Source organism: Acanthochromis polyacanthus, chromosome 15, assembly GCF_021347895.1.
Source record: "Acanthochromis polyacanthus isolate Apoly-LR-REF ecotype Palm Island chromosome 15, KAUST_Apoly_ChrSc, whole genome shotgun sequence".
Classification (NCBI taxonomy): domain Eukaryota; kingdom Metazoa; phylum Chordata; class Actinopteri; family Pomacentridae; genus Acanthochromis; species Acanthochromis polyacanthus.
The window spans coordinates 21,990,003-22,011,982 of record NC_067127.1 but is presented as its reverse complement, the minus strand read 5'-3'; the positions used below and the strand labels follow the sequence as shown (position 1 = coordinate 22,011,982).

Genomic DNA, 21,980 nt, shown 5'->3' with positions numbered 1-21,980 from the left:
AGATTCCTCACCTACACAGGTGGTTTGGGTGTCATCCAGGCGGTATCCCTCATCACAGTGGCAGGTGTAGCTCTCAGCGGTGTTGTAGCAAATCCCCTGGCCACAAATATAAGGGTTGATCTGGCACTCATCCACCTCTGGGCCAGAAGAGAGAGCATTAATGCAGCAGCAATTTCAGACCTAATAACTGGTCCTAGAAGATACTATAAAGAGCCAGAAGGACCCTAACTTTAATGTACCGCAAGTTAACAGTTTCATGTAGAAGCATCACAAGTTCACAAAGTCTGCCTCCCTCAAGTAGCTTCAAGTAACTGGCTGCAGGTAAAGTGACTGAGATGCAATGATCTAAACTAAAAATGATCTAAATTAAAATCATGTCCTTTACTCTACGGTGCGCATCAAAGGTTTAAAAAGGCAATTAGAATGCTACAAACCGCTAACTGCAAAATTATACCAAAAAAGGCTGGGATTTTCCTTTTAAAGGCATTACACATTATCAGGGCTAAATACACTCCTACTGCAGAGGAAACTGAGAAATCCCACAGGATAACACAAACCCAGAGGTCAACATATGTGTGTAAATTCCTCTTCTAGAACTGTTTTAGCCAGTGGCCTGTTGTCTGAAATGTATAAATTCAGTCTGTCCAGCCACCCAGTACAGTTCATTTTATTCATGTCTTTACAGTGATGTACATGTTTTCAGTGTTTGTACCAAGGTCAGTTAGAAAACTGTCGGCTGACTTTCACTTGATCAGTAGCTTAGAATAGACCTCTGCAATGACAAGTGGAGGTGGGCTCATTCAAACTTAATCTAGTTATAACATATGCGCTTGCTAGGTGCAGATCACAACAGGCAAAGTGGTTCTAGAAGAAAATTCAATTTTCCGGTAACTGTCAGTCAGGTGTACAGTTACTCTTATTTCGAAGTAAAAATGTATTTCTACAAACTAGTATCAGGAAGAAAAGGTTTTACAAAAATGTTAGGATGCCAGAAATACTGAACGTTAAAGTGACATCTAAAATGCATGATTATAACTCGGTGTAAAACACACATTTTCCCCTTTAGGCACATATAAATAAAACTAACTAATGCATACATGAACACAGTATTGACTTAAAATAAATATATTATTTGCCAGAGCTAGAGCTTTTGATGCTACAGTAATTGTACGCATGTTCAATATTTCCTGGCAAATCATTTACACATCACTGACATCTTTACTGGCTAAGCTTCAATGGGACAACCAGATTTAGAGAATGGATGGATGGACGGACTACTTAGAAATGAACTGGTGCTTACTTTACACACAAACTTAGTGTGGGGTATACAAAGGGCTGGTGCAAACGAATCCAGGAGAGAGTAAAGAAAAAGAGAAAAGTGTATTGATAAAGAAAAGAAAGCAAAGAATAACAAAATAGTGTTTTTGCCTTACCAGCTGACTGGGTGGGAGCGATGTCCTGGCCGGCGTTGGATGGGAGGATCTCCACTGGCGCAGGAGGAGAGGTCCTCTCAACAACCTCTATCAATTTAAAAACACAGCAGGAGACATTAGTTTTATTACAAACAGAATTTTATATTAATTCAGTATATTTCTTTCAACAAATGTGACATGTTGATTTTAGAACATTTTCATGACTCACTGGGCAATTTTGGTTGACAACATACTGTAGAAAACTGTAAATGATACTCAGCTGTATTTAACCATCAACATGGTGACACTGGCAGCTTGGGGTTTCTCAAAAACTGCCTTTACAACATTCAGAGAGCAACAAAATCCTTACACAACAGTCTGTGGGGACTTGGGACCTTAATGTCATATAGTGCATCAATCTACCAAATGACTGTGGTATCTTGCTTTGTATCCGAGTTGTGACATACCGACTGACCGACTTTCCCACCCTTTGCAGTCTACAGCAGTTTCAGATGAATACTCTCTGATAACATGAGAGGCCAGAGAAGAGACCAAATTAATCAAAGCCACAAGTATGCGCATAAGACCTTAGCATGATAGCAATGCTTAGAAGGGCAACTCTAAATTCATAATTCCAAGTGGCTGAGTTCTCATAGTATCATAGGAGAAGAATGTCATGAGCACCACCCGTGGCCATTAAAACAAGCAACACAAGGCTACAGTGTATAGATCACTCAAAGTGGATGAACTACAGAGGAAATATGAACAAATGTCACCTGTTCTCAGGTTCTGCTGAGACATACAGGGAGTTAGAACCTGCCATAAACAGCAATAATGGAAGAATTCATTCATTCAACTTTCCCAATTAAAGAGACAGGCCTGTAGCGCTGCACTAACAGTATATGGACTGACTGATACTTACAACCAGCTGAGCAACAACGGAATTCCATAGCATACTTTTGGCTGACAAAGTGCATACAGTCAGGTCAATAAATATTTGGTAAGTGACATGATTTTCAAGCATTTTGGCTCTGTACACCACAATGGATTTGAAATGAAGCAACCAAGATGTGCTTTAAGTGCAGATTTTCGACTTAAATATGAGGGCATTTACCTCCAAATCAGGTGAACAGTGTAGGAATTACAACACATTTTATATGTGCCCTTCACTTATTTAAGGGACCAAAAGTAACTGGACAACTGGCTGCTCAGCTGTTCTATGGCCCGGTGAGTTTGGGGGCATAGAAAAATGGTTTTCTTGTAGCAATAAGGACATTTCTAAGTGACCCTAAAGGTTTGAACAGTAGTGTAGCTGCTACTTGTCCTGAAAAAAGTAATCCCAGCAGGACATTGCATTTAATGAGACAATCAATCTTATTCTCTTCACCTGTCAGTGGTTTTATTGCTCTGGCTGATCAGTGTATGCGTTATATGCTAATCCATGCTCTTGTATCTATCTTTCGGGACCAAAGAGCAATATGAAAAAAGGAATGTATACAGAATTGTCAGCTCCATTATCTAGGAGCTGCACTGTTCTGAAATGTGACAGTGGCTTGAACTGAAACAGCACTACAAGATGCTATCCAAATGGCATAAAGAAAGAAACACATGAATTAATAAAGGAGTGACATATTTATAAGTCCTGCTAATACCAGTGTGAAAAGATAATAGCACAGTGGCCTTTTAAGAACATCAGACTCATCTTGTCAGCAGCAGAGGACTCAGCTGTTCTTCGAGCATCCTGAGCTCTAGTTTGAAATTTTCAGCTGGACCTTGTTACAGACGGCTCGGTTTTCACCTTACTATTTGCACAGTTACTTTTGCGATTTGCAAACATTTCAACAGTGTGCTAATGTTAGAAGTTCAACTTCACATTGTAGCATTGCAAATTACAGCGGAACGTGAGTACAGTTGTGGCTGACGAAGTGTTTTAAACGTTGGGTTCAGATTATCAGACTATACAACGTCACAAGTGAAGCAGTCCTACCCAAAAGATGTAGGGTATCAGGTCAGACAGCTGATGACAGAAGATGCCACCTCTTTATGTCTCAACAAAAACACAAGCCTCAGAATTGTCCAGCAATCTCTCACTTAATGAGACGATGTGATCGAGACAGCAGTACAGAGCACTCTTCTGAACAGTGTGGGAAAGTGGAAAAATGACTAAAGAATATTTAAAGGATAAGTCATGCTGTCCTTCCAGTGCAAGCTACAGCTGGATCCACAATGATTTTTTTCCTTTATTTTTTGCTCATAAGAACACAAGACAGCCAATAACATACACACTACTTGTATTCTTGTGTCCAGTAGTCGGACCCTGACAGCTCCCTCACAACGACATCACGTCAGTGTGAAAACGCGAGCTACGATTGGTTGGAACTAAAGTGTCGTCATTGTGTCCCAGACATAATTTAGGGGTTTGTAACTGTCTGACACAGTGACAAACCTATGAGAGACAAATATCCTATAGTCTGAACGCTACATAAGCTTGACAAGCTGAGTCTGAGATGTCCAAAACTGGCCACCGTATCACAAATTGTAAAGGGTAGTGAAGCAGACACCTGGGTAGGCAGCCTCCATCTTGACAGTGGACACACCTGGAGATAGCTGGGGCAGGATAGGTTCAACTACTGGCCTATTGCTAACCACAGGCACTGTCAGCTCCTTCAACAAGACACAGACAATAATACCAAAGGGACAAGATCAGCAGAGCACTGTATACATGTTTCAGTTGATATGTACTCATTTGCAAATTGCTTCTGTCATGCAATGCAGGTACTGTACTGGGAGGCAGATTAGCATTCAGCCTGCATGGCAACTGACTGCAGTTTATTAACAGAGCAAGAATGAACAGCTCAATGAGGAAGCCAGAAAGCAAGAAAATATCTGCCGCTTCAGCATAGACTTCTGTCTGAATTTGGGTCAACGCCAAGGTTTCAGTCACTTGATGTACATATACACATCAGAGGTGTAAACAGTGACTTGCTGCTCAGTGCTGACCAGCGAAAGTCATGCAGCAACATTGCTGACTTCATGCAAAGGTGATTCTGCAACTTCTCAGCAGCTCAGAGGAGGGAGTCTGTGCATGCAAACTGCTTCTAAATGTTCACTCTGTAAAGCACCCAACCTACCTGATCTGGTGCAGTTGTTGCTACTGAACAAAAGGAAAAAAAGGAACAAAATTTTAAATGAAGGATTTTAATATTATACACAGTGTTAACACACATGGGATTTAAGTTTTAAAGCTATGTAGTCTAATCATTTAAATCTATTCTTTAATGTAGACTCAAAAGTATTTCCTGAGTATCTTCAGCATAAAGAATTCAGATATTGTATATTTTTGCTATTGTCAAAAAAAAAACCCTTAGAATGTCCATTAGTCAGCTCTAAATACGTAGTGACTTTCCTACTGTGTACCGTGGTTCTTGGTCTGAATCACCCTGTTACTTACTGAAGATGCTAATTAGTTCATATGGTTCAAACGTGCGTATATTTTCTTAATGTACTGTCACATAAAACAGATGGACACTGTGGTGAAATGCACAAATTTGGTTGCATTTTGGGCGGGTAGGCAGTGTTTGTTGAGTTTAGCAATAATAAGTTACAGCGCTTATATTATTTGTAATGAACATGTCATCCAGAGCAACAGATACGCATATTTAAAAAAAACAAACAAAACAAAACAATTCTCAGACAACAGTCAATCACTACAGCATAGAAGAACTATGAAGCTCTGCATACCAAACATGACATGTTAGACGGATCAGTCCACAGCTGGTTTAGGCTGGCTTCACCAGAAGGTGGAACAGCAAAAATCATCAGTAAATCCTCTTCTGTGCAAGAAATGGTGCTACTATCTTGGTTATGAAGTGTACTACTCTTTTGGATGAGCTATTCACTATCAGCTCTGGTCAGACACTATTGCTATCAAAACTTATTAGCTACTTAATGACAGACCTTCCTTTTGGAGCAGCATGGTTACATAAAAGTGGATGGTGCATCATAGCTGATAGCTAAATACGTGGTTTGTTTTGGATTTTCTCCATTCCCTCAAAAGTTTGAACAGCGACTTACTGTTCAAGTTCAGCTCAAGCTCAGGTTCCTGAATACTGAGCTTCATGCAAACGGTTTATACGTTTTACTTCTATGAGCTAATCTACACTTAATGTCACTGCATTAATGTTACTGACATTAACAGATTTTGGATATAAACTTATTGCATAAACACAAGTGGGCAATTGAGATAGGAGTGGCAGGGAAGAGCAGGTGAGTGCAGTCTTATGTAATGGATTGCTGCCTTGCTTCTGTTAAGTACTTTGCTACTTTACTGCTATAGTTTACCTTATCAATTGTAATCTGGAAACTTTTGAATATTGTCCAGATCTACAGTTCTGAAAGCTTGTGATTTCAGGTTAGAGTTTATTATATAGTCATAAGAAGACAGCCTCATCACAGGAATAATCTCTATAGTTCTCTACAATCAGCAGATGAAATGCAAAGACAGTCATCTTCGATTAAAAGTTGCAATTGTGAACAACAGTTTACATACACTGGCAAATATGTTCTTTTATGAAACACCTTAACCTCATATCCATATTCAGACATTTCTTTGAGTACAACCTTTACTAAATAACTTGTTCAGTAATTATGCACAGTCTAGATGTCCGTATTGTGAAAATCTTAAACATTGCAGATCACATTCTTATGTCTAAAATACAGAAACACGGCAAGCAAGGCTATAATGGCTTTCTGCTATGTCAAAATACCAGTGCGTATGGCTGCCAGGCGCCTCATTACTTTCTGGTGGTATCCAAACACTAATCTACACAAGTTTTGTGCGGTGGATTTCTGTCAGATTGTTTTTTTGAGGCCTGTCCTGTGTGCCTGGAAAAGTCTATACTCCTCTGTTCCAGCGAAGCTTAGCAGCAATTTGGACTCTGTCTGGCTTTGGCGAAGATGTTGCAACATTTCTCCTTCCTTTGGTGGCTGCCAAGCATGTCCTGAATAATAACAGGAGAGGCTGAAGCGCCTCTCCCTCTCTCAGCCAGGTTTATCTCTCCCCCTCTCTCTCTTTCTCCCCCCTCTGACGGGTTGTAGGCTGGGCTGTGTTTGAAGTAAATGTGTGCTGAGCCAAAGCACTTTAATCCTTTTGCTCTACAAACAAATGTCACAAGAGTGATGTTTCTTTTAAGATCTGGGTTCGTAATCACATGCAAGAGGGATCATGAATAGGAGTTTCTATTGTTATTTTGGAAAGGTAATTTGCAAAACTCAGATAGGTGTTTATCCCACAGTCTGGATATTTTTTCACTCAGACACTGACAAATTAATCCTACACTTTACAAATGAGAGCAAATGAAATTTGTTTCACTGTTTGAAATGTGTTACATCTTTATCACTAATGAAAGAAGAGGCAATAAAAAAAAAAATCTAAAACTGTCTCTTTCTGCACTGCATAAATAAAATCGTAATCACGTCTTTGACAGGGCTGCACAGTGGATTGGTGGTAAGCACTTTCGCCTCGCTGCTAGAAGATTAGAAGATCCCCGTTTGGCCTTCCATGCATGAAATTTTGCATGCTCTCTTTGTGGGTTTTCTCTGGGTTCTCCGGCTTCCTCCCACAGTCCAAATACATGCTGAGGTTAAATGATAACTTAAAATTGTCCGTAGGTGTGAATGCGATTCTTTTTCTGTATATGTAGCCCTTTGGTAGATTGGTGCCACAAGTCAGCTCCAGCTCCCACCCCCCACATCCCCGTCCCTAATGACGATTAACCGGTGTATAGATAATGGATGGATGGATGTCTTTGACAGTACTTTCAGTTAAAAGCATATCAGATAAAACACAGATAATATCTCAAGGATCGAATTTCTACATGGCAAATTCTACAACTGACAGAAGACTGTGGTTTTCACTAAGAGATCCAGTTGAAGTCTTGCTGAGTGACGATGATGTTTCCCTGCCTCCCAATACTTATTCAAATGCAATAAATGACCTACATTGTCCCAACTTTCCCTCAGTGGTCCTTAATATAAAATTGTTGTAGTCCCAAATCAAACATACGGGCAGTCAGCAAAATCCACTGCTGTATCGTACTCCATCCGGGTTCGATGAACCCAGTACTTTGCACTTCATTTCCCATTATCGTAGCTGGTGACTCCAAATGTGTAAAGAGAAACTGAACAAGAATACAAAGAACTGCACTGGTGTCAAGCAAAATGAATACAGACTTTATTGCAAAACCCTACATTAAACCTATCATTGTTAGAAACTCTGCATTTTTGAGGGAGCTTCAGCACATTTTGTATGTGGTATGTTAAGTTTTTAAGAATCAGTAGTCCCTTGTTGAATCTTAAGGTCCTGTGTTTCTGTGGTGGAAGCAGCTAATGCACCGAATCAAATGTGAATTATTGTAATTCACAGGACACTGCCAAATAAAATCCCATCTCAGCTGCAGCTGGTAGAAAATACTGTTGCAAGGTTACTTTCTGAAACAGTGAATATTACATTCAGACATTCTGCTGGTAACTTACTGTGAACTGGCCTCAAAGGATATTTAAGTTTTAACACTGCTAATGCCACAAAGGTTCTGATGTCAGTTCCAGAGGCTAGATTGAAGACCAAAAGACACAGAACTTTTGCACTGAGATCCCTGAAGTAATAAAATTGTCCAACTTAGATTATTACAAAGAATATATATGCCAAGTGGAACAATTTCAGTTTCTTTGAGTCTTAGACATGATAAAGAGACAGGGAGAATAAGTGCCATTTGCTGTCATGCAAACTTTCTGTTATCCTGCAAAGTTGGTGATACACACAGTTCTCTGCAGGGTGTTGGTGATGGTCTTTATTGTTTGGGTTACTTTACCTAACCTGTTGCCACAAAATCTAAGATCAACTTAGGTGTTTCAAAAACTGACAGTTGAAATAATAAATGTAAGACTTACCTGGAATAGTATGTTCTGGCTCTCCAAAAGCCTCCACCGGTCTCTCTGGGGTCGGCAGAGGTTGTGGGGGTAACAGGTGAGTGGGCTCCTGGTAAACAGTCACTGGCTTTTGTACCGGAGGATTTGGCAGAACAGTGTATCCCATTCCACCAGGACAAATTTCTTTGAATTTAGCTACATAATAACACAAAGCATAAGCAGTTATCATACTAGTTGCCCAGTGATGTCGGTAATTTAGTTAACTGTAATTGCATAGCCACTGGACTTTGGAATGACAGTTTCTGTAAAGTTATAGTTTCTTTCAGCTTACCACACTAGTAGAAACATTGAAATGCTCATTTTTCAATAAATATAAAATTCAATCATGAAGTTGAAACAAAATACAAACATGTGAAACACTACCCACTCTACGCAGCAGCTTGACCTGCTATGTTTAAACTGCATTTGGCACATCTTACTTCAGTAGCAATATGACAAAACATTTCTGACAAACACATATATATTCATCATATAGACAGACATCACAACTAGGCTGCAAACAAAGCTCAACCATTTCCTACATCTTAGTACTACAAAGTGTTGCATTCATTTCACCCTTCAACTCCTATGTTCTGTAAATCCCTTAGCCTGGTAACATTTTTTCCCAAACTCCAACATGGTAAGAAAAAAGGAAATAACTTAAGTATTGGAGACACGTGGCATATCGAGTTTGCATTTCAATTAGATAAATATTGAAAAGGATATAGATTGAACATAAAGTGGTGATGTAAGATAAGTGAGCTGTCCTAACACAAAATCAACCTATATGCTGATGATGTTGCTGTATTTGGCTTCCATAAGAAGCATTTCATGAATGCTTTTGTTCGAGTCTATGTCCCTTCGCTGCAACATTATGTGATTACTGAGAATTTACAGTAAAAAATAAACTTGTCCGTTCTCTGTGTGTGGCAAACTGCTTTGCCGTCACTGTTTTTATTTCTGTTCCGAACCTTCTAGTTACTTTTCTGCTGAAATGTACTATCGTTCAGAAGTTTGGGGTCACTTTTGGGGCCCTTTTTTTTTTTTTTTTTTTACAATTAAGATAACATTAAATGAGTCAGAAATATGGTCTTGACATGATTGATGTGGTAAATGACTATTCTGGTTGGAAATGGTTGATTTTTAATGGAATATCTTCATGGGGTACAGAGGAACATTTCCAGCAACCATCACTCCTGTGTTCTAATGCTACATTGTGTTAGCTAATCATGTTGAACGGCTAATTGATGATTAGAAAACCCTTGTGCAATTATGTTAGTATATCAATAAAAGTGTGAGTTTTCATGGAAAACATGAAATTGCCTGGGTGACCACAAACCTTTGAAAGGTATTGTATGTATTAATACAAATATAATTAGTATTTGGAAAAATACTGATTTTTGATATAGATATTTTGTAGACATCTTTTTTCTGCAACGTTACAATTTATTATCTGTAATTTAACACAAACGGTACAAATCTGTAAAATAACTGAAAATGTGTTGTCACCTTTCAACACTAAATAGACATTTTTTTCTTTAAGATAGAATATATAAATGAAAATATCTGCAACATAATGATATTAAATTAGTAAAATACTGTGATTAAAACACTGTAAATGAACATATTGCTATCTGTAAAAAAAATACAGAATTTTACGGTTAACATGTAAATTGTTACTTTTGTGATTTTACGAGCGATTTCTGTAATTTAACAAAAACAAGGAAAACGTGTAAAATAATAGTATATTGTCAGAAAAATTACAGCTAAAAATGTTAATTTTGTACAGTTGAAGCACTAATGTCTGCCCAAGCCACTGGAACAATGCACTTCACCAGCAGGACAAGGGACCTGAAGAATATTCAAAACAATCATTTCTACTTGGTAGCCTTGAAAGTCCTGAAAGGCATCCAAGAATTTGTAGGAAGTGTAGTCATTGGCAGAGACAAACCTTGTGATTGTTCCAACACTAAATGTCTTGTGTAATACAAAGTCTGGCAGCTTGTTTTCATCAAAAGAAAGCAACAAACCTCTTCAACACTATGTTGGAAACAAGATACTCATCATTCATGGTATTACAAACACTGGTAACACGATAAAATGAAACATCTGAGGGTACAGGAACTATGACTCCAAACATGACTCATATGTCATGACTCCAAACAGCATCATATGCACACCTTCAACACATTAAAATGCACATGAAACGGAAACTGCTGCAGTGCAGTGCCTACAAGTGTTGACAGTAACTGCCTGAGTAAACTGTACTGACATACTAAGATGTGTGGAACTCAAAAAAGACGACAAGAAAGTGGTAAGAGCGAGTAAAATAACAGCTACTGCAAAAGGCTTTGCTAATGTAATCTAAAAGCAGCTACTCAGCCAAGCTGTGAAACCCATGCAGACAGAGAGCATCAGGATCAAAGAATAGGACACAAATTCAAGCTTACACTTCTAAAAGGCCAAGTTCAACAGTTTTATAATGGATAGCCTCTTGAGCTATGAAGGAGTAGATCTAACAATTTTTCAGTGCTTCACCTGTCAGATTATTGGTACTCAGGTAGTTTATTCTTGCAGCTTGTTAACTTAAAGGAGGAGCAGAGTCTGACAGGACTCTGGCCCAGTGGACAGATCTGACTGCCTCAGCTTTATTTTCTGATTTGCGAGGCCAAATGAAATTGCAAGACAACTGAATGGTGTCTGGCACTGCATTTGCTTCATACAAGTGAGAAAAGTAACTTCAGGCCTTGTTGAGACAGAACAAATGTCTGACATGGCTGGGGGCCTTACCTGTTCCTGGAGGGGGGCATTTGTCACAACGAGGGCCCCAGGCTTTGCCCACACTGCAGCAGCAGAGCTGTTTGCTCAGCTGGGCAGACACTGGGTGCAAACACTGCCTCCCTGAGCTGACCAAACGGAAGCAAGCCCCCTTCTCCTCTTGGACGGCAGGCGTGTTGGCTGAAGAGGAGCGCAGGAGGAGGACAAAGAGGAGGAAGAGGGAGGCGTAGGAAGTGGTGCACCAAAGTGTAGGAGACACACATGGGGGGAAAGAGAGGACAAAGAGTGGAGAAATAAAGAGGTCCCCTTCACCAAAGCAATGTTCCCCTCTGCCACAAACAATCTCAACATAGATCTAAAAACAACACCAGGGCGCATTAAAAAAAATACATCTTTTACTGTCAGATGGTGGGAACTACATTTTAATAACTGAAGCAAAACACAAAACAGAAACACATTCAAACAACAAAGCAAAGACAACATGTTAAAGGGAAAATATGAAAAAAAAATCTACATTTTCATGCCAAGGCTTCATGCATTATCAAAGTCAAGTGCTGGCTCAGATGAAGGCATGCAGGAGAGTTTGGCTTAGTCTACGATTTCCACATCATGTAGTATAATCAAGCATCTCCACAAACAACTGGAAAATGTTCAGAGCGGAACACAGGCAAAATAATGACCTCCAAGGGGAACCAAGAATGTTCAGTTTAAGACATCCTCTTTGCCAGAAATCTTACCTGGAGTAAGTCATTCCAATTACTGGTTAAATACTTGACCTATTTTCCCCATAAATACTGTTAAACATCAGGAATGACTGCAGTAAAAGGCTGGTTTTGGCTTGTGCTGAAGCTAAGATTTAGCCACGTGGGCAGTTTAAGTGCTGCAGAGATACTATCAAAACAGACTGGAAGAATTCTCCAGTCCCATCACTGTACAGCAAATGTGGACACATGTGGTTACATGAAATATTCAGGCACTTTCATAAACACACTTACTCCCATGACCGTATTGAGGTCATATGCAAAGACAGTCTAAAGGGAATTTTCATTTTTGGAAGAATGCTTATTTACGTTCTTTATGGACATGAAGTGGGAGCATTGACATGGCTCTCATGTTGCTATATTAACTACAGAACTAGCATCAATACTTGGTTTGCCTAGTTTACTATAAAAACTGATTCACTCTGCAGTAGTTTACATAAGCATAGCAGCACAGAGCTAAGTGCTATTGTGAGCATACTGAAATGGTTAAACAAGAATGCAAAAATGTTGATATTTAGTAGTAGAACGTTTATCACATTTTCCACTGTAGTTAACTGCGTTGGCATCACTTGAGTCCAAGTGATTAGTGGAGCAGTGGTTTGCACTGTTGCCTCACAACAAGAAGGTTTTGGGGACCTACTTGCCAGCTGCTCCCACAACAGGTGAATTCCTGATTCTACATTGACTGTAGGAGTGAATGTGAGCATGCATGATTGCCTGTCTCTTTGCGTTAGCCTTTCTCTCTTAGTCTTTGTGGCCAAATAGCTCAATTTTGTTGTTCCATCTGACCACAGAACTTTCCTCCCTTTTCTTTGTTCATGCGTCGCAAACTTCAGTTGAGCTTTCAGATGCTGCTTCTAGAGAAGAGCTTCTACATTGCATGGCAGCCTCTTAGCCTATGGTGACGTCAAACACTCTTGACTGTGGACACTGACACCAGTTCTCCAGCAGCTTCTAATTCACTGCAGAACAGTTTTTTAGTGATACCTGGTTTACTTTTGACCATCCTCATCAATTGTCTGTCAGCAGCTGGTGATAGTGGTGATGTTAGTGTTGGTGATAGCGTTTTCTTCCTACCCGTGGTAGTGACACAACTTTACTATGTACTTTATACTCTCAATTGTTGGCACATTGATTTTGAAGTCTGTAGCTGCTTTGATTAAAGCAAGAAAGTTGTTTTTTATATGTATTTTTCCAATCAGTATTTAGCTGCATTTAGCATCATTCTGCATAGGATTTCCACCTGCTTCCTGAAGGGTATTATTTTAGGGACAGTCCTGTTCTCTGTTCCATTTGATTCAGCTCCTCATTTACGTGACTTCAGCATAAACAAATACAGTGCCTATCATAAGTATTCACCCCCTTTGAGGTTTTACACTTTTATTGCTTTCATAAATCAAGATTTCTATAAAGTAATGTTAATGAAAGAAAATTATATAAATAAAAATAATTGTTTGCATAATTATTCACCCCCTTTTTAATTTAATGGTCTAATTCAATAGAGGTCCATCAAATTGTTGCCAATAGTTTCACAATTAGTGAAATGAAGATCACCTGAGTGGTGTGGGTGTATTTCAAGTGATTAGTTGTAAAACACCTGTGTCTGAAGGGTCCAGAGAGTGGTTGATCAGTATTCCTGGCTACCATTACACCATGAAGACAGAAGAACACTCTAAACAACTCAGGGAAAGGGTTATTGAGAAGTACAATTCAGGGGATGGTTACAAAAAACTTCCAAGGCACTGAACATCCCCCGGAGTTCAGTGAAATCAATTATCAAGAAATGGAAGGAATATGGCACTTGCGTGAATCTGCCTAGATCAGGCCGCCGTCGTAAACTGAGTAACCGTGCAAGTTAGAGACTAGTGAGAGAAGCCACCAAGACCCCTAGAACTACTCTGAAGGAGTTACAAGCTTCAGCTGCTGAGATGGGAGAGACTGTGCATGTAGCAACTGCTGCCCGGGTTCTTCACCGGTCAAAGCTTTATGGGAGAGTGGCAATGAGAAAGCCACTGTTGAAGAAAAGTCATATTAGATCTCGACTAGAGTTTGCCAAAAAGCACGTGGAAGACTCCATGGTCAAGTGGAAGAAGATTCTTTGGTCTGATGAGACCAAAATTGAGCTTTTTGGTCATCAGACAAGACGTCATGTTTGGCAGAAACCAAACACTGCACATCACCAAAAACACGCCATCCCCACTGTGAAGCATGGTGGTGGCAGCATCATGCTGTGAGGATGTTTCTCAGCAACTGGACCTGGAAGGCTTGTAAAGATAGAGGGTAGAATGAATGCTGCAAAATACACTGAAATCCTGGGGGACAATCTTTTTCAGTCTGCAAGAGAACTACGTCTTGGGAGAAGATTTATTTTCCAGCAAGACAATGATCCAAAACATACTGCAAAAGCTACACAGGAATGGTTAAAAAAGAACCAGGTAAATGTTCTGGAGCGGCCGAGTCAAAGCCCAGACCTGAATCCTATAGAGAGTTTGTGGCTGGACTTGAAAAGGGCTGTTCATGCCCAATACCCACGCAACCTGACAGAGCTTGAGCAGTTTTGCAAAGAAGAATGGAGCAAAATTGCAGTGGACAGATGTGCAAGACTGATTGAGACCTATCCACACAGACTCACTGCTGTGATTGCAGCCAAAGGTGCATCTACTAAATACTGACTTGAAGGGGGTGAATAATTATGCAAACAATTATTTTCATTTATATAATTTTCTTTCATTAACATTACTTTATAGAAATCTGTTTTCACTTTGACATTAAAGAGTTTTTTCCAATAAGATTTTTTGTTAAAAAAGCTAAATTTTATTGACCATGATTGATTTATGAAAGCAATAAAAGGGTAAAACATCAAAGGGGGTGAATACTTATGATAGGCACTGTACAGTCCCCCATGAAAGTGGAATGAATTTTGAGTGTGCCCGTAATACTCTTCACTAAAGTTCAGTAACAGAAACTTGGTGGAGCCCTTCAGAAAGGAGCTGTGTCAAGGTGTAGTGCTTGAAAAAGGAATAAAAGAAGCCTCAACATTTAAAGTTCCCAGGAGCAAAGTAAACTCCATTATTGTGAAATGTAAGAAGTCTGAAACCAATAGGACCCTTCCTACAGTAGGCCATCTGGCTGTAATGAGAAAATGGGCGAGGAGGGCCTTCGCTAGGAAGCTGACCAAGAAATCAGCAGTCACTGCAAGGTTCGTCTGCAGAAATGAGACAACCTGCCAGAAAGAAAACTATCCCTGCACTCAGACAGAGTGGATAGAGCCCCTCCTGAGTAAAAGGCAGGCGTAGGCCAACCTGGACTTCAGCAAGCTGCTTAAAGGACTTTGAGAGCATGAGGAACATGTTTCCGTAGTTTGATGAGACAAAAATTAGGCTCTTTGGTCGCAATGCAGTGCACTGTGTTCGCCAAGAAACAGCATGATGGTCTGCAGCATCATGCTATGGGTATGTCTTTCATCGAGACGTTATCAATGTCTGATCAGGATTTAGGTAAGTCAGAAGACCTGCCCCAGCTAGCTCCTAACCTCAAACATAAGGCCTATGTATGCTTCAGACAATGTGCTTGTTAAGACTTCCCAACCCCTCTCTCTTGCACTCTACCAATGTCTGAATACGGAGTAGGGCTACATCCTACAATCTGGTATTTTCTGAAAGAAAAAGTCTAGCAAATTATTTATATCAATGACTTGACAGCTTCATAGACAGGAAGTGTGCTGCTTTCTGTTTTTAATTCTTCGTACAGCTGCTCCATCACCTATCATGGATATTACTTCCGGCAGCGTCCTGGGTAGCAGCCAGCCATAAGTGATCTTTGTGTGTTTGCGTCTTTTCACTTTTTAAAAACTTTAACATGCTAAATTTGTTCTTAGTAAAACAATGTGGCTTCAGACTTTGTTTCAAGTTTTTGTCACTCTTGGAGTACTTTGTCATTTCAGATTTGTCCTGTTTGACTCCCATCCTGGCGGTGGAGACCCAGTTTCCTATTGTTTATACCTGGGACCAGTTGATTAGCTTATGACAGTGTGCTACCACCAGCATGAGACATTAAGTTTGCGTGGAGCTGTGACGGAAACACCATGGCTGTAGGGTCAAAAAGAGGTGATAGCTATGGAAGCAGACATACTAACCATATCTTCCTTCTATCATAATAGGGAATGTAAGCTCCCCAGTAAAATAAGGACAAACTAACATCCCTCACGAAGAGCAAGAGTGTGTTTCGTGAGAGCTCTGTCATGTGCTTCACGGAGACATACCAGCATGATAACATTCTGGACTCTGTCATGAGTTTAGTCAGCCTTCAGTTGGTGAGGGCGGCCAGAACTTTTAATTTCTTTATGGGTAGAAAGTTCTCAATTTGGCTCAGTCTACATAAGGCTAATGTCTTAGAGTACTAATGCAAAAGAAAGGTACATAAAATTCCAAACAGAGATACAGTTATGATACTGAGTTTTGCACAATGACCTGTAAAGACTGTGCTTTCTCTTGTGAGCTGTATGGCAACACATATTGTCAGCGACCATTTCAGTGCCAGACATTCTCAGCTCAGGCCAGCTGGGCTTGTTTGTAAGTAGGACCATAACATTGCAAATTAGTGGGATAACCCTTGCCATGACCCACGTTTCCTACTTTGTGCAGGAAAGCAATAAGAAAATTCCAGACATCACTCTCCCAAGCTAACATTTCCAGTTTTTCTTGACATATCCCACAATGTTCCCAGGCCAGATGAGATTTTCATCAGGCAAAGTTCTGGGTCGACCTAGCGGTCTTCTCTCAGTTGGGTGTGACCAGAAAACCTCCAAAACCAAAGGAAGACATCCAGGAAAAAACAATCAGATGCACTAACCATCTATGTGACTGTACTGCAAGCTCCATCCAGATGTGCAAGCTCCTCACCCTATCTCTGAAGCTGATCCAAGCCACCCTACAGAGAGTGTCCATTTTAGCCGCTTGTATCCACATTCTATCACCACCCTTGCCCTGTTGTTGACAATCAGAATGTAATTTGACTGGTAAATCAATTGATTCAAAACAATGGGTCAGGTACAATGCCCGCATCATTGCTGACGCTGCATCTATCCTTTCTATTTCATGTTCCAATTTGCTGAACTTGTGAACAAGATCTTAGATGCTAAAATTCGTTCATATAGGGAAGCAACTCATCTCCAACCTAAAGAGAGCAATCCATCGTTTCCTGCAAAAAACCAAGGACTCAGGCTTGGAGGTGCTGACTCCCATCCCCTCAGCCTCACATTCAGCTGCAAACCGCCTCTTAGCACACTAAAGGTCAAAGCTTGATGAATTATTCCTTCTAATTATGTCCTGAAAATTTGCTGCCACAATGGCTCCTGGGAAGGGTGAGAATTTTCGCTATTGTCTGGCATGTTTTTGATTTTTTAGCATTTAAAAGTTCCAAGGCTACTTGTACTAGCATCATTTTCATGTGCTTGCTGACCAGCAACAGAAATTCACATGACAAAGTTAATCAAAGTTGGACTGACAGCAAAAACATGCATGGACTGACTTTGTTTCCAAAAATGAATCCACTGACCACAGCAGTCACACTGAAAATAACAGATTTTGACAAATAGTTGCCATTTCCATCTCAACTTGGCCCCAGTTAAGTGGCAAGAACTAAACACAGCATCAACCAAGCCACTGAGTCTGCCATGCAACCGACTAGGATCAGATCTGTGGTGTGTTAAGTTCAAATGTAATTCCTTTTCAGCAACATCTGGTCACAATAAATAGAACGATAAAGTATAGAGGGTACACAGGAATCATTTGGGCTGATTTTAGCAACAAATGACCTATGTGCTTGGAGTGTGGGTTCACACAGCTGCTGGAGGTCAGTGGTTATAATGATTCATTTTTCAAGTTGCCCATGCTAGGCCCTTCGATTAATCACTTGTAGTAATGAAAGGTGACTTGGCTTTTATTAGCCATGATATAAGACAGAACCAATGACTTATCTCAAACCAATTAACACTTTAGCTGACACAACCCTACAAAATCAGAAGAACACATGATGTGACACGTCAATAAGAACTAAGTATCAACACAACTGAATAGTAAAGTCCAAGATGTATTATTTCAGTACTCATTGCTAACTAGTTATCTTTCTCACTGTGACTTCCCTGTTTGCCTTCACCCTCTCACTCTGCTCCATCAAGATGAGAAGCAAGTAATAAGTTGGATTTAACCTCCTGTTCCTTGCAGTGCATGCTTGAGGTAATCTGACAGACAACATGCTGTCGTCCATGCACTGTATTCCAATATGCGTATCATCAAACATAGTTTAGTAGCATTTAGCAGGAGAAATAATGAAACACATTTCCCATGTTTTCTGTCATAAGGTGATGGGAAATATCAAACTCAAGAAAGATCTGCATGTCAGAGACAGCCATGCAAATGTAATGTACCTGCTCAGTCTGACACTGCACTGCTGGATGTTCTGAGTTTGGATGATAATAAATAAGCAAGTGGTGACAGAGAGTGTGTGATTGTACAACTTACATATGCATTTGGTGAGCGTGGGGTCAGGTACATAGCCAGGTTTACACATGCACCTGTAACTGCCCACAGTGTTCAGACAGTTTCCATTAGGACACGCGCCCTGCAACTGGCATTCATCCAAATCTGTGAATCATCAAAAAGTGAAACACAATCAATCCAGGTTTATTTTTTTCAAAGGACTTCTTCACACTACAAGACAGGATACAGGAATTTCAAAACATTCTTAAGAGTTGTAAAATGACAGGGACCACTGGTACCGGAGGCCTTTTCCTCATTCTGCATTCCTTTTTCAAAATTTCCTCTTACTCTTCCAAATAATGTAAGGATCCTATAATTTATGCTGGGGCCACCTGTTTGTTTCTGAAAAATCCCATTTACCAACATCTATGACTCTCATGTCCTGTTGAAATGGAGAAGCCAGTCTCAGGCATGAATCGAAATAGCAATAAATTCAATACGCTCCTTTGCTTCAGTGTGATGACAAAGCTGTCGTTGGAATGAGAGTGGTTGGTAAATTGTTCCTGAAAATTTCAGAAGCTTTTCTTTAAAGAACCAGATATTTTATAACAAGGTTGCTCAGTTGAACTGATGACTTAACTAAGAGAGTTTCATGTCAATCCAAGTCATAGATATGCTCCAACTCTAAGTCACCTAACATTTTCTACAGGGGAAAATAAATGGGAATTTACTCCCAGAACCAGTAGGATCCAAAATGGCTCCTCACATTTCATTTTATTACTGTTGATTATACACTGATCAGGCATTTAAAATGAACTGCTATTTAACAGAGATATGTGCTCTGTGTTCTTTGTACTTCAAACCTCAACCACCAATGTCTTGAAGACCCTAATTTAATGGAAGTCACATTTAACACCTCAATTTAAATGCTGAATGGTAAAGACATCAGAACCTCAATAAAAGACATGACAGTACTGTTTATGCTCATGAAATCCATTTTCCTTTTCAAGGCAGCAGTAGATTCATACAATTATTGGTCACAAACATTTGCACCGTGTGGGTCCCAGGGTCAAGTACAAACCAAGAGAGCACCAATAACCGCCTTCTTAACCAGGTCGGCCACAGCTTGCCTACTTTTTTTTTTGCACTTGTACTTTTGTACTTGTTTTCAGGAGTACAAACCATGAGCAAATTCTGACACACAGAACACAACATCAGGATGCTGCATCCTGCAAAGCTGTCTTCAGTTTTGTCACAGAATTCAGCCTGGTCTTAAACAATGAAACCTCATTCTCCAGAATTAAAGTATTAAAAAGTAAGTACAGCAAAAGCTTTAGTATCTGCTGCAGGATACTGAAACTACGTATTTATGACACTGTTCTGCCAAAGAGACCGAATGACGGTTGATCCAGGCCTAAGTTTATTCATATCATTATAATGAAGATACAATATTTACATTTCTCCAGTTCTGCACATCTGCATGTTCAAGCATTTTATGCCTTAGGAGAAAAGGAGCACGGCTAATGTTCCTCAAGCTACTTGTGCGAATAATGAAAGGAAATAATGATAAAGGAGGATGGAAAAATTCCAAAAAGTGGCACAAAAATCCAGATCCAAGAACTGAACTTGGGTTTGAAAAGAGAGAGAAATTAAAAACGTACCTATGTGTGTCAGTTTGCACTTTGAGACCCTGAAGGCATGTGCTGATGGTTTTGTTTTTCAATGTCTGGCTGCTTCAAAATGGAAACTTTTCATGCTACATCACAGGCTTACCTTGTGGGGGAAAATATGCTCAAACCATGAATGAAAATACAGTGGAGATGTAAATTAACACAATATTTGTGAGACAGGCTTGCACAAGAATAATGAATAATTAAGCAACACTGTATTTTAAAAAGGTTCTTCCAAAAGCAGCAGAGAAACAGTCCTTTCTCTCTCTGCACCAGATTTGGAAGACAAAATAGATAACCTTTTAAGCCAACATGAACAGGAACATCACTTCAATGTCAACAACCACATAGTCAGGACAATCATGGTTAGAGGTGCAGCATTAGTAAACACAAGTGGACACTTGCTGTCTCCTAAAAATTATGTTCTAATACAAGAGAAATGTGTTCTCAATCATGTTTTGAGGAAAACTAATTTTCTTTCAGTTACGTTTCAAATAAGTATACATTTGATTAGGGAACAGACAGAGTGGGATTCAAGACCCCTATAACCAAGAAAATGAAGATGAAGCTTCAAATGTGTGAAAGGTCATATTCAAAATCAAAACGTGCTATTAGCCTTACTAAGGAATTTTGTCAAACAAAGTGAGATATTGTCATAAATCTACATAAGATTAATGGTCCCACTGCTGTTGACATGCTGGTTGCTAAACTAGACATGTATTGCAGATATCAAAGATTCAGCTCTTCCTGGTCAATAAAAAAATATCCACAACTATGATTCAAGTTGTCCATGCTGTCATTCTTTCAGGAGATTTGTCATTACAGATCCCTAAAATTCAGTTGCAGATACCCACTTATTGAACTGTAGCATTAGTATTATATTAGTAGTATTAATTTCAATTCCTGATATACTGAGCTTAAATTTGACAAGTAAGAATTCCAATTACATATCATTAATTCTCCTCAGTTGAACATATCTGCATTAGTCCCTTTCCGACATCTTGAATTATGTTTGAATTGGTCAGAATGTTGCAGCTCTTCCTTACAGATTATATTAAACACAGAAAATATTTTCCAAGTTCACCATCTTAGTTTAGTATCTTAGTATAACTTCTGCTGTTTATCACAAACACAAGGTACAGTTCGGGCACATAAGACCTAATGCACCCTGAAGGTATCTAGTAATAAACCAGACTGCTGGACAAATGACCTGATGGTAACAGCAGATGAAAAATGAATGGATCGCAAAACCAGCAAAATCGTTGATTCGTGTTTTGTTTGGAAGCTATAGATGTGTAGCCTAGCCGCGCTAGACCCAGCTCTTAAGACACAAGGGTCTAGGAATGCTCAACAGGGAGGGAGGCGGGCTAAAAGGTTGTCTTTCAAATCACTCTGCAGCAATTGTGTAGGTATACAACCAATCAGCGCAACGAATAGGTTGACGTAGTTCCTAGAGCGCCGGATTGTGGCTAAGTCCCATTAGCTTCCCAACCAGCGGAGCCAACTGGTATATTAAGGATTTGCCATATCCTGTCGGCATAAGTCCAAATACGTCTTTCTTCTCAATGAAACACTTCAGTGCCGTCCTTTGTTTATCTTTCAAGTTGAATTTTAGCTTCAAATCTTTAAGGGCTGTGGCCAAAGCAGAGTCGAAAGATAACCGTTTATTGTGCGCTGGTTGTTTCTGTCAGAATCGCCGCGCCTCTGTCGTCACTTAGTTACGCCCGCCTTCTGACTCTACACTTCATGGTGATTCGTCCGGCCAGTTTTAGGAGAATCCAGCCTCGAGCCTTATGGAGGGTAACTAGACCCACCCTGACAGAGAATTAAATTCGTTGCCATGGGTTGTCTAGCGCGGCTAGGCTAATAGATGTGTGCAGTTCATGTCATTACAATCTCTCCATTGTTTGTGCC

General features: G+C 39.8%; 1 protein-coding gene across 4 annotated transcripts in view; it reads right to left on the bottom strand.

Annotated features, from left to right (window-relative positions):
* Positions 1 to 21,980, bottom strand: part of ltbp1 (latent transforming growth factor beta binding protein 1) — a 176,225-nt gene that overhangs the window by 34,859 nt on the left and 119,386 nt on the right. For 2 of the 4 annotated variants that reach the window (XM_051959796.1, XM_051959798.1), the window contains exons 10-16: positions 18,439 to 18,561; positions 11,169 to 11,336; positions 8,361 to 8,534; positions 4,544 to 4,566; positions 3,974 to 4,076; positions 1,434 to 1,520; positions 12 to 137 (exon numbers count right to left, since the gene is read on the bottom strand). In XM_051959796.1, coding sequence (XP_051815756.1) covers positions 12 to 137; positions 1,434 to 1,520; positions 3,974 to 4,076; positions 4,544 to 4,566; positions 8,361 to 8,534; positions 11,169 to 11,336; positions 18,439 to 18,561 — 804 coding nt within the window. The remainder of the gene's footprint in view (positions 1 to 11; positions 138 to 1,433; positions 1,521 to 3,973; positions 4,077 to 4,543; positions 4,567 to 8,360; positions 8,535 to 11,168; positions 11,337 to 18,438; positions 18,562 to 21,980) is intronic. The other 2 variants (XM_051959799.1, XM_051959800.1) reach the window with 1 other exon arrangement.